The 13,698-nt window shown below is 37.6% G+C and overlaps 2 protein-coding genes across 2 annotated transcripts; both read left to right on the top strand.

The window, feature by feature from the left end:
• The first annotated feature begins 8,424 nt into the window (after nucleotides 1-8,424).
• Nucleotides 8,425-9,075, top strand: LOC114383945. Its single transcript, XM_028343642.1, has one exon. It carries the CDS (start codon nucleotides 8,425-8,427, stop codon nucleotides 9,073-9,075), a length of 651 nt encoding a protein of 216 aa, XP_028199443.1.
• A 3,098-nt stretch (nucleotides 9,076-12,173) lies between these two features.
• LOC114383946 lies at nucleotides 12,174-12,917 on the top strand. The gene has a single exon (XM_028343643.1). It carries the CDS (start codon nucleotides 12,174-12,176, stop codon nucleotides 12,915-12,917), a length of 744 nt encoding a protein of 247 aa, XP_028199444.1.
• Nucleotides 12,918-13,698: the final 781 nt, after the last annotated feature.

Below are 13,698 nucleotides of genomic sequence, written 5' to 3' on the forward strand. Positions count from 1 at the left end.
TTTTTGTAGACACATGCGCTATAATAAATTTATTGATATATAAATAATTAAAAATAAATATTTAACAATCAATTTATTTTTTTTAAAATCAAATTTTTAATATTATTTTTATAAAATAATTATTTTTCTAATTCAAATTGGGTATGAGACAAGTTTAAGAATACCCAATATCAACTGGTACAGGAATGAGATAAAAAAAATTTAATCCATGGGATATATCAAGTAAGGATATCAAAGTCGGGATTAAAAATTGGAATGACAATAGCCACCTTGTCCATTGTCATGTCTACTCAAGGCTCAAACAGCTAGCTAGAGGGTTCTAAATAGCCCCGTTACGAGAGAGAAAGACTCAAAGGTTTGTGTGGCCACAAAATTCTTAAGTATTTATCTATGCTACCGGACCTACCCGGTCCTGTAAGGAGTCAAATCCCATCGAATAGTATTGAGCACATATCTAAATATAACTAGACAGGAGAAATAAGTGCCTTCCATAAATATTTTTTTATGGTTCCATAAATATTTTTTTATGGTTCCATAAATATTTTTCAGGTGTTTTAGTTTATATCCAAATTTAAAAGTATCAATTAACTGTCAGAAAAGTAATTTCATTTACTAGTATCACATTTATATACTTCATCAATTCATAATTATACTTTAATTCTTTTAATAACAACATTTTAGTTAAAAAAATATTATTAATATTCTAAAATATATACATTATCATGAACAATAAATAATCGGAATATTAATTTCTAATCTACGAATTTGGTTGTTGTATTTTGTTTCCGAGATATTAATTTTCAGATTTAAAAAAATTCTTAATTTCGGTATAATTCTTTTCGAATACGTTTGTTTAATTTAACGGATGACTAAATGATGTGTCAGTATCGTAAGGACGTGGAATTACCATTTAACAATTAAAAAAGAAATAAACACATGCACTGTTACGGGTTTATTTAAGCAATAGCTCTTGTTTGTAGGGTGCCTCAAACTACTATGCGACCATCCCAACGATCACCACGATGCGGCCGAGCTCGTAATCAATGAAATCATGGTGATTGTCTCTCAGATGCCATTCCGGAGAGGCCATGGGGGAGGGAGGAATGAAGATGAAGGGAAATTCTTGGTTCCATCATAAAAAATGTTAAAAAATAAATGTCCTGGTGCACGAAATGTTAAAAAAAAAAGTCCTTGCGTGCTACAAAATTCAGATATCATAAGAAATGTTAAAAAATAAATATTTATAAAACAATTGTTAGACAATTTTTAAATAAAAGGGTTGAATAGATCATGAATAATAAAAACAAATATCTAAAGGGAGATTAAATATGATATTTAGTTGAAGTTAAATTTATATAGGATTTAGTTTAAAATTTAAGAGAATTAGAGAAAAAAATTATTTTTTATATAAAATTTAATGGTGATACACTACAACAACAACAACAACGCCTTATCCCACTAGGTGGGGTCGGCTACATGGATCAACTTTCGCCATAATGTTCTATCAAGTACCATACTTCTATCCAAACCATTAATTTCGAGATCCTTTTTTATAACCTCTCTTATAGTCTTTTTGGGTCTTCCTCTGCCTCGAATTGTTTGTCTTCTCTCCATCTGGTCTACTCTCCTCACTACAGAGTCTACCGGTCTTCTCTCTACATGCCCAAACCACCTAAGTCTATTTTCCACCATCTTCTCTACAATAGGCGCTACGCCAACCCTCTCTCTAATAGCTTCGTTTCTAATTTTATCCTGTCGAGTCTTACCACACATCCACCGCAACATCCTCATCTCCGCTACACCTACTTTATTCTCATGTTGGCTCTTGACCGCCCAACATTCTGTTCCGTACAAAATCGTCGGTCTTACCGCAGTCCGATAAAACTTTCTCTTTAGCTTGATCGGTACCTTTGCATCACATAACACCCCCGATGCTTTTCTCCATTTCATCCATCCTGCTTGAATGCGATGATTCACATCCCCTTCAATTTCCCCATCATGTAAAATTGCTTTGCATTGACATCATAAAATCATAAATCAGGGTATGTATGATTTTAAGGATAATTTTGTAAAAGTAAACTAACTTATTGATGAGTTCTGATTGGATGACAATATAATAGTATATATAGTATTTTGTTTTTTTATATAAAATATTATATAATTAACAACTTAAATAGTATTTAAAAAATCAGTGTTGAAATTTGCTGTGAGCAATCCAGGTTTCATTATTAAAAATAATAACTTTTTATATAATTTAATTTATAATCATGGTATATAAGAATGAGAAATTTAATTTGATTGAATTTTGGAATAGTTGTGATTCTTGATGTCTGTTGACAATATTTCTGAGTAGATATTAGCTAGTGAATATTAGCTAGTTGATACAGTACCAAATTGTAAAGGAAGCTACACTATTAGAAAATACACTTTCAACATCGGTTATTTAGAACATTCTACATCGGTTCTAAAACCGATGTTGAAAGTGACGATGTTGAATGTATGAATGTTAACATCGGTTTTGGAGAATCGATGTTAACATATATATGACAACATCGGTTCTCTAAATAACCGATGTTAAAAACAATGAACAACAGCAAAAAAAGTGCACGCATGATGAATGTTGACATCGGTTTTCCAGTAAAATCGATGTTAATATGTTAGTTTAACATCGGTTTTTTAGAATAACCGATGTTAATGTATGCCCTTAACATCCATTTTTCTAGAAAACCGATGTCAACGTTGATGATGCTTACACTTATTTGGTGTAGTTCTTTGTGTATAACATCGGTTAATTATAAATAACCGATGTTACTATTCAAATATTCACATCGGTTATTTATAATTAACCGATGTTAATGTACAATAGTTGACATCGGTTATCCACAGATAACCGATGTTAAAATACAAACGCTGACATCGGTTATACACAAAAAACCGATGTTAATATACAAACGTTAACATCGGTTTTCTATTATAACCGATGTTGGTTATGATATTAACATCGGTTTTTGTTAATAACCGATGTTGTTTTCAAATTTTTTTTATATATATACTTTCTGTTTTTACAATAAACCCAAAATTGTACCTGTCAAATGCAATTTCAGAAGGCCCAATTCACAGCAAATAAACGTTTTATTCTACTTTCAAGCAGTTTTAATGATAATAAACATCAAATAATTGATTTATATATTATAAAGAACTATCAACAAATGAATTGAATGTTCGTGTTACATAGAAAATGTAAAAAATGTCAAAAATGTTAAAAAAAATGTCCCTAAATCCTAGGCCTGATCTCTAACTCGGAGATAAAACTGTGCTCACTGAATCCGCAATGCTTTTAATCTCTCGGCTCCAATGGTCTAGGGTCGTTAAAATACTGCATGATTAAATAAATCATATTAAGTTAATAATGTAATACAAATTATAAATAAATCAATTTTCTTTGAAATAAACTTATCGCTTCCCAATTATTTCTAAAACTTCCTAAAATGATGGTGGACATCCAGTGCATGACATAGTAGCCGCACTCAGTAGTTCCTTTTTATCTATTACACTAAATACATAATGAAATTTGGATATTAATTAAACAACTAGTGTACATACACATAAAGAAATATATATAAGTGGAAGTTTTATGTAAATGACGTACCTTGACGACAATCCACCTAGCAGGAGCCTTTGATTTAGGCTGTGGAGCATCATCAAGACCCTTGATAGCACTGTTCCATATGAGTAACAATTAAAAACTGGTGTTGTACGTTGAGGTATTACAATGCAAATGTATTGAAAAGAATACTAACCTATTAATAATCCCCTTAAGGTAGTTGTCTGGCCTGTTATGCAATGAACAAAACCAGACAACTAAGTGTTCCTTGGGCAGGATGACCACCATCTACCAATGTCCGCTGCAGTGGAACCTAAAATGGGTTAGTACATTAGTAACATTAATTAAATTTTGTTATTTTGTGACTTACCCATTTAGGTAGGCTCCAAGATACACATCGCATTGTGAACTCTGCATCCAACTCTTTATGTAACTTTCAGATTCAAACTGCGATTTCCCAGACCTCTGAATGGACTGAGGCTCGAGGAATCCATAGATATCAGAATTCCCCGCTCGCATACATGTTTCAGTGAGATGTCTGTTTATGTTAAGTCAAAGTTAAATATTTATGAATTGAAAGCCATAACTTAGGTAAATAAAATCCTTTTATATAAAGACTTACAAAATCCACAACTGTAACACTGATATGATGAGACATTGACCACCGTGTGCGATTTCGGAGAGGTCTTCGTGCTTTATGTATAGGGGAAATCTGGATTAACGACCCCGAACACGGTGGCATCCTATCTAACCTGATAAGGCCTCAAGAAAAGCTCTGGGATGGTCAATGTCATCAGATAAAGCGGATCATCGACCTCCGGATCGGGCTTCGGAGGTGGTTTTGGCGGAGACACAGCTACCTATTCATGAAACAAAGTTAAATAGCCAAATTTAAGGCACGCTTAATGAATTAATTTAAAAAGAAGAAACATATAGTAAGGACAATAAGTACCTGGTGTGATAAAGACTTGATCAGATGTGTCGGCCAAGCAAGGAAGGTGTGAAGTACCTGCCCCACTAAGGAAACCTCAGCAGTGGGTACAGGAACTGGAGCATCTGCATCTTTAACCTCGTCCACACTCACCTACCTTTACTTGGCCAGACAACAAAGGAGTGTTATGAACAAGAGTCGATCCCTCATAAACTCTCCCCACGGCAACCAGGCGGGCAGGATCTGCTTCTATGTACAAGCCGCACCTGTCAGAGTCACCCGTCTCAGGATCGTTTCCTGAGGGATCAACACAACTCCCCTTTGTGCTCACCCGAGGACCGGAGGGACCAGGACCAACTAGAGGCTCAGGAGGTGCCTGAGATTGCATCTGTGACTGAAGCTGGCTGAAGGATGCCATGACCTGTCTCGTCACTTTCTTTGTGATGGACTCCTCTAGCTAGTCCCTGATCTGTTGGGTCAGCTGCTATAATTCGTCAGGAGGCAGGGAGGAAATGCTGCGGGACGTTCGTTGAGCCAATCCAAAGTATTGCTTGATGGTGACACTAGCTCCAGCAGCACGGACACGTCCAGGGTGCTCTGGACGTCTAATAGCAGCGGCCAGAACATCCTGACGTCCATGGGGGACGAACGATCCCTGTGTGGCCTGCTCCTCAAATGAATCCTGCACAGAAAACACATAGTGGTACATGGCATTCTCAAAATATTCAAACATAATTGTAATGGTTAGTTGAAAATGACTTACAATCTTCTCAGCGATTTCCTTTGCTGCCTCAGTCGTCATCTCCCCTGTCTTCTTCGTGCGGGCCATCTTCCACTTCACGTGGCGTTTGACCGGGGATGGAGGGTCGATGACGCCATCAAGCAACACTTATGCATACAGGATGCTGCTGCTGCATACAGGATGCTGCTGCTGCTGTCCTTTGCATACAGGACAGCAGACACTTGTGTTGAAGAACCAAGCCAATTCATATTGTTGTTGAGGTTATACGAATCGGCTCTCCACGCAATCGAGAGAATGTTGCTGCTGTCTTGTGGTCACTATGCACCAGAGATCCACTGCAATTAAAACTAGCGAAAGAACATGGTGCAGAAGCAGCACTGCAGGAGTTGTCAGAAAATGGAACTAATAGAGCTAAGATAAAAGTTGGAAGCATATTGGAACTCTTGCAGCGAATGGAAGGGGTTGATAATCCGCAGAGTTCATAGTCTCAAAGTATGGAGGCTGGAGGGCATTGAAGGAAGGCATTAGAGGAAGCCAAGACTCTATTTGGTGGAGGGACCTGCTATCAAGTCAGCAGCAACAGCAGAACCAGGTAGTCAAAAAGGAAAGAAATTGGAAGGTGGGAGGTGGGGAGAAGTTAAGATTTTGGGAGGACCCTTGGACACAAAATGCTATACCATTAATGGACAAATAACCAAGGCTGTACCGAATTTCTGATCAACAGAAACAAACCATTATGAATATGGGGAATAACACCAACGGCGGATGGGAGTGGAAGCTATCTTGGAGGACGACTCTTTTTGATAGTGAAATTCAAATGGCAGATAATTTCCTTGGAGAACTATCACAGCAGCAGATTCAGCCAAATAGGGAGGATAGGTGCAGCTGGAAGCATGATCAAACTGGATACTACTCAACAAAAAGCGGATATGACTTGATATGGGAAGCACAGATGGGAGCTAATCAGAATTTGGACTTTGTGGACATTTTGAAGCTCAAAATACCAAGTAAATCACTGGTTTTTGCTTGGAGGCTAATTAGGGACAGACTTCCAACTAGGATGAATCTTAGAAGGCGGCAGGTTGTGATAATTAAATGAGGTACAATGCCCATTTTGTGGAGATGTAGAGGAGGAGCCTGCCCATTTAGAAATATGGAGACATACTTTGGAACACATTTTAATCAGTGGTCCTCCAACCTAAAGGAAGTGTTTAGTAAATAGGCTGTAGAGGATTCACAATCTATGTATTAATTAGCTTGTTGTAAGTGGTTCTGTTATAAAACAACAACCAAATGCACATTTATATCTACCAATGTAATCTTAGTACCACTGGTAGTTTTCAATATATATAATATCTAATTTTGCTGAGCAAAAAAAAAGGGAATTTGCGGACAAGACAACTGGAGAAAGGCTTTGCCCAGCCCTACAACTATTGGTCTAGTAATTTATCAACAACATTTTTTGATTAGGGTAGCAGTGCAGGGTTATTGTATTCTATTTAGATTGGCACCTGATTCGTAGGACCTATGCTTCTGCTAGTCTGCTGGTTTCTACCTTGTATATTTAGTACCTCTGGTACTCACAGTTATTAATACAAATTATAATTTTGCTGATAAAAAAAAGATAATACAAGAGAGAGAGAAGGGCAGTGGCAGTCACAACATATATATAGAGAAGGGCAGCAGATAAAATTGCAAAAACATTCAACACTAACAATGAACAAGTTATGAGAGTTTAAATCACAGTAAATACTTCAAAGATATCAGTCCAATGAAACAAAGGTCATGTAGACAGGCATAGCATAAATTACAAATATACCAGTAATGCATACAACAACAATTTCAAATTAGTTTTTGAATCAAAGATATAAATACCTGACTTTGAGGCTTCAAAGATATAATCAAAGCGCTTCCGCAGCAACGCCAATTAGCAGTAGTAAATGATAGCCCTAAAAAAAACCATACAGAAATTAGCCACAGTGTATTTAAAGCCTCTTATCAACAATATGACTCTCACTTCATGGTGATAAATTGACTCTCAAAAGACATTATACTTAGAGTGTATTTAAAACCTTTTTCAGTCATTCTATCAAACAGCTCATTGACAATTTTTTAAGAATACATATCATATGAATCTAAATGACAGACCTCTATCCCAAGTGGAAGTCACTCTTAAGAAATCTCTTCAAGTTCAATTGTGGGAGGCAGCTTATGCATATGAATCTATGTTGAGACAAAAGGCTAGAATTAAGTGGCTAAAAGAGGGAGACAACAACTCTACTTATTTTCACAGATTGATCAATCATAGAAGAAAAAAAAATGCTATTCCAGGTATTTTCATGGATAGTGTGTGGATTCATGAACCTTGCAGGGTTAAAAATGCAGTTGTCCTTTATTTCAAAGACAGATTTTTGGAGGATTGTTCTAACAGGCCAACACTAGATGGTGTTTACTTCTCCTCTCTGGATCTAAGAGACAAAGAAAGCCTTGTGTCCAGATTTAATGAATTGGAGATCAAATCTGCAGTTTGGGATTGTGGAGGGGACAAAAGCCCTGGCCCGGATGGCTTCAATTTTAATTTTATTAAACACTTTTGGGAGATTTTGAAACCAGACATCATGAGATTCATGGATGAATTCTATTTCTAATGCTTCCTTTATAGCCCTCATTCCAAAGATTAATGACCCTCAATCTTTCAATGATTATAGACCCATCTCCCTTATAGGGTGTGTCTATAAAATTATGGCAAGAGTTTTGGCCAAGAGGCTGGCTGCTGTATTACCTCACCTTATAGATGAAAGGCAAACAGCTTTTATGAAGGGGAGACACATTCTTCATGGTGTTTTAATTGCCAATGAGACTATAGCTGAGGCCAAATCTAGAAGTAAACCTTGCATGGTCTTCAAAGCCGACTTTGAAAACGCATATGACTCGGTTTCTTGGGGTTTTCTTGACTACATGCTTAAAAGGATGGGATTTTGTGAAAGCTGGAGGAAATGAATAAATGGTTGTCTAAATACTGCAACTATATCCATTTTAATTAATGGGAGTCCATCTAAGGAGTTTACTCCTAAGAGAGGTCTAAGGCAAGGTGATCCCCTTGCACCTTTTCTCTTCAACATTGTAGCGGAAGGTCTCACAAGCTTCATGAGGTCAGCTGTGTCCAAGAACCTGTTCAGAAGCTACCTAGTGGGATCTTTAAAAGAAGAGGTGAACATCCTCCAATATGTTGATGATACTTTGTTTTTTGGAGATGCTACTAAGCAAAATGTGAGAACCTTAAAATGTGTTCTGAGGTGCTTTGAGGAAGCATCTGGTCTCAAGATAAATTACTCTAAAAGCCACTTTGGTTGTTTGGGTAAATCAGCAAGTTGGTGCAGGGAAGTTGCCCAATTCCTTAATTGCAGTACTTTGGAATTTCCTTTTACTTATCTTGGAATTCCAGTTGGGGTGTCCTCTAAGAGCTGGATCGTGTGGCAGCCTATTGTAAGGAAGTTTGAAGTCAAACTTGCAAAATGGAAGCAAAGAACTCTATCAATGGGGGCCAGAATCACTCTTATTAATTCTATCCTCTCAGCCTTACCTATCTACCTTCTATCCTTCTTTAGGATCCCCAAAAAAGTGGTGCAAAAAATTGTCTCCATCCAGAGAAATTTTCTGTGGGGAAGTCACCAAGAGGCCAGTAAGATTCCTTGGGTGAAGTGGGACAAAGTTTGTCTTTCTAAGAACAAAGGGGGTCTAGGGATTAAAGACTTATCTTTATTTAATGCGCAGGACAGACCCTTGGGGGATGATTAAAGACTTATCATTTGAAGCAGCAGTTGCATCAAATTGATATTTCAGCCCAGGACAAACCCTTGGGGGATGATGAAGTGCAGACCATGAAGTCCATTCAGCAGGAATTGTGGGAGATTTCTTTTTCTCATGAATCAATCTTGAGACAAAAATCAAGGATCAGATGGCTCAGGGAAGGTGATAATAACACGACCTTTTTCCATAAATCTATCAACTTCAGAAGACACTACAATGCAATTCAAGGTATGTTCATTGAAGGCACATGGGTTCAGAACCCAAAATTGATTAAGGATCAAGCTGTAAGCTTCTTTTCTGCCAGATTCTTGAGGGAGGAGTTGATTGCCCCATTTTCAGATCTTCATCTTAGGGAGGCTGTGTGGAGTTGCAGTGGAGATAAATGTCCTGGGCCGGATGGCTTCAATTTTAACTTCATCAAAGAGTTTTGGGAGATTTTCAAACCAGATTTCAGGAGGTTTGTAGATGATTTTCATGTCAATGGAAGATTTCCTAAGGGTAGTAATGCATCCTTCTTGGCTTTAATTCCTAAAATCAATCACCCACAGTCTTTTGATGACTATAGGCCCATCTCCCTCATTGGCTGTATGTATAAGATCATTGCTAAATTACTGGCCAATAGGTTAAGAAAATTATTGCCTGGACTCATTGATGAGAGACAAACAACTTTCATAAAGGATAGACACATCCTTCATGGAACTTTGATTCTCAATGAAGCAATAGAGGAAGCTAAAAGAAGTAAGTAACCAACTTTGGTGTTTAAGGTGGACTTTGCAAAGGCTTATGACTCTGTTTCATGGAACTTTCTGGATTATATGATGGTCAGAATGGGGTTCTGTCCTATATGGAGGAAATGGATCAATGCTTGCAATCAATCAGCTTCTATATCCATTCTCATAAATGGCAGCCCCTCAAATGAATTTGCCCCTACTAGAGGTTTGAGGTGTAAATCATGAAGATTTTGATGATATCAAGAAGAATTTGCTTGAGAAAGAGGGAGGTGTAAATCATGCAAGCTTTGATGGTGTCGAGAAGAAATCACATGTTTGTCATCATCAAAAAGGGGGAGAATGTGAATGTATGTATACATGATTTTGATGATGTCAAAGAAGAATCTAACAAGGCTGCTTCAAATGATAAGCATTTGCTTCAAGAATAATTCAAGATTGCTTCAACAAACAAAGCCTTGCCTTAAAACAAAGTGCTTTCAAGACATGCAAGGCTCTGGTAATCGATTACCAGGAAGTGTAATCGATTACCAGAAGACAGGGTTGAGAAATAGCTATTGAAAAAGGTTTTGAATTTGAATTTTCAACATGTAATCGATTACCATATGTTTGTAATCGATTACCAGCAACGAAACTTTGGAAATTCAAATTCAAAAGTCATAACCCTTCAAATTATAACTGTGTAATTGATTACACAAACATTGTAATCGATTACCAGTGGAAAGTTTTCAGAAAATCTGCCAACAGTCACATCTTTTCATTAGATTTGTGAATGGCCATCAAAGGCCTATAAATAGGTGACTTGGGCACGAATTTTATGCAGAGAGTTTTGCTTGGCAAAAATGTCTTATCCTCTCAAAAGACAATGAGAGAGATTCCAAAAGAACTTCATTGTCAAATGCTCTCTCAAGAAATCCTTGATCAAACACTTGCAAAATCTATAAGGATTGTTACATGATCTTCATTGTAATATTCTTCTCTTGAAGAGAGAATTCTTCTTCCATTCTTCTTATTCAATGACATTGGTTAAGAGACTGTGAGTCTCTTGTTGTAAAGGATTCCTGAACACAAGGGATGGGTTGTCCCTGTGTGGTTCAGACTTTGTAATGGATTTTACAAAGATAGTGGAAATCTCAAGTGGGTTGCTTGAGTACTGGATGTAGGCACGGGTTGTGGCCGAACCAGTATAAAACTGTGTTTGCATTCTCTCATCCCTTATCTCATTTATGTTATTGCAATCAATTTTTCCTTTCATGTTTAAAGAACATTATTAAATTGATTGTTGTTGCTTCTTCCGCATTCTAAGCCTATCCCTCTTAAGTTATTGAGGCCACAAGGTCCAACATGAGGCACGGGGACCCCTTAGCCCCTTTCCTTTTCAATATTGTGGCTGAAGGCTTGACTGGCATGATGAGGACAGCTCTATCCAAAGGTCTGTACAACAGTTATTTAGTAGGAAAGCAGAAGGTGCCAGTAAACATTCTGCAATATGCAGATGATACTGTCTTTGTGGGAGAAGCTTCATGGGATAATGTGTTTGTCATGAAGGCAATGCTTAGAGGCTTTGAAATGGTATCTGGGTTGAAGATTAATTTTTCCAAGAGCAGTGTGGGGATTTTTGGTGCTGATACCAATTGGGTTCTTGATGCAGCTCACTTTCTCAAGTGCAGGTAGATGGAGATTCCCTTTCAGCTCTTGGGGATTCCTCTAGGGGCTAAGTCTTCTAGCTGCTTGGTGTGGAAACCTTTGATTAAAAAATTTGAATCAAAGCTGTCTAAGTGGAAGCAGAGAGCTCTATCAATGGCAGCGAAGGTCACATTGATAAATTCAGTGTTAACTGCTCTACCAATTTTTTTACTGTCTTTTTTTAGAATTCCTCAAAAAGTAGCTCATAAAGTGAGATCCTTACAAAGGAATTTTCTGTGGGGGGGCTCTCAAGACCTCACCAAAATCGCCTGGGTGAAATGGAAAGATATCTGCCTTCCAAAGGAGTTGGGGGGTCTTGGGATTAAGGATATCTCTAGTTTTAATGCTGCCTTGTTGGGTAGATGGTTATGGGCTTTAGCCTCTACTCAAGATCAGCTGTGGGCTAGAATTCTTATCTCAAAATATGGTGGCTGGGCAGATCTTAACAATGGCAGTGATACACCTTGGCACTCTCATTGGTGGAAGGATATTCGAAAAGTAAGTAAGCAACCTGAATTTAGCCCTATTCATCAGCATCTGGTTTGGAAGGTAGGGGATGGAAGCATAGTCAAATTCTGGAAGGATAAATGGCTTGGGGTTGATTCAAACCTTGAGCAGTAGTTTAATCAGCTGTTTCTCATCAGTAAACAGCAGACCAGTTCTATCTCCAATATGGGTATCATGTCTCATGGTCATTGGTGCTGGGATTTAAAATGGAGAAGGAACTTATTTGATCATGAACAGGGTGCAGCTGTGGCTTTTATGGAAATCATTAGTAACGTTCACATTCAACCTCAAATGAAGGACACCTTGAGATGGACAGCTGAACCTTCGGGTTTATACTCAACTAGGTCAGCTTATAGATTGATAATCACTGCTAACAGCAATCATCCTCAGGCCAATATATACAAGACAATTTGGAGGCTTAACATCCCTTCAAGAGCTGCGATTTTCGCTTGGAGACTTATCAAAAATAGATTACCCACTAGACATAATCTCCTAAGAAGAAATGTCCCCATTCAGGAGCAGCATTGCCCCTTATGTGGATCTCATCAAGAGGAAGCTGGGCATCTATTTTTTCACTGTAAATTGACTAATGGTCTTTGGTGGGAATCAATGAGGTGGAAGCGAGTGGTTGGACCCCTAGCAGCTTCTCCAACAGCTCATTACACTCAATTCTGTGATGGATTTGGTGCTGGGAAGAATCAAAACAGATGGCACAGATGGTGGATTGCTTTAACAAGCTCAATATGGAAGAATAGGAATCTCCTCATATTCCAAGGCAAAAGATTTGAAACACCAAAAGTCATGGAGGATGCTTTATTCCTTTTGTGGTCATGGTTGAAGTCTAGGGACAAAAATTTATGCACTTCCTTTAACTATTGGTCGTCTAATCTTGGAGACTTCTTTGGCTAAATTAGGTTCTCTTGTATTTGTGGGGGGTTTTGTTGTTCTAATTCTGTAATGGTGGGCGGTTTTAGATGCACTGCATCTATGTAAATCACCAGTAGTACTTCTGGTGCTGTTGTGTCCTATTATGATTAATATATAAATTATCTTTTTCTTTTCAAAAAAAAAAAATTTAATGCGGCTTTACTTGGCAAATGGGGGTGGCAGCTGGCTAACAATCAAGACTAGCCTTGGTCTAGAATTTTAATCTCTAAGTATGGTGGGTGGAAGGAGTTGATTTGTGGTGGAAGGAGGAATTTCACTTCTCAATGGTGGCAGGATTTGAAGAGTATCTTCCAGCAGCATCACAATGAATGCTTAACTGATAATTTAAAATGGAGAGTGGGAAGGGGGTCCAACATCAATTTCTGGAAGCATAAATGGATGGAGGACAACTGTACTCTCCAAGGAAAATATCCCTAGTTATATTTAATAAGTAAACAGCAGAATTCATCAATCAATTCTATGGGAGATTTTGTGGAGGATAGGTGGGAATGGAAGTTATCATGGAGAATGAATTTTTTTGATCATGAAATTCAATTGGCAGCTGATTTCCTAGTTGAGATCGATTCTGTTCACATTCACCAATCCAACAGAGATTTCCTTTGGTGGAAGCCAGACACTAATGGAGTTTTTTCAACAAATTCTGCCTACAAAGTGCTGCAGGAGGCTCACCATAGTGATAGTGAAGACAATGTTCTTAACATTATGTGGAAATTGAAAATTCCCCCAAAAGTGAGTGCTTTTT

This window comes from Glycine soja, chromosome 14, assembly GCF_004193775.1.
Source record: "Glycine soja cultivar W05 chromosome 14, ASM419377v2, whole genome shotgun sequence".
In the NCBI taxonomy this organism is placed as follows: domain Eukaryota; kingdom Viridiplantae; phylum Streptophyta; class Magnoliopsida; order Fabales; family Fabaceae; genus Glycine; species Glycine soja.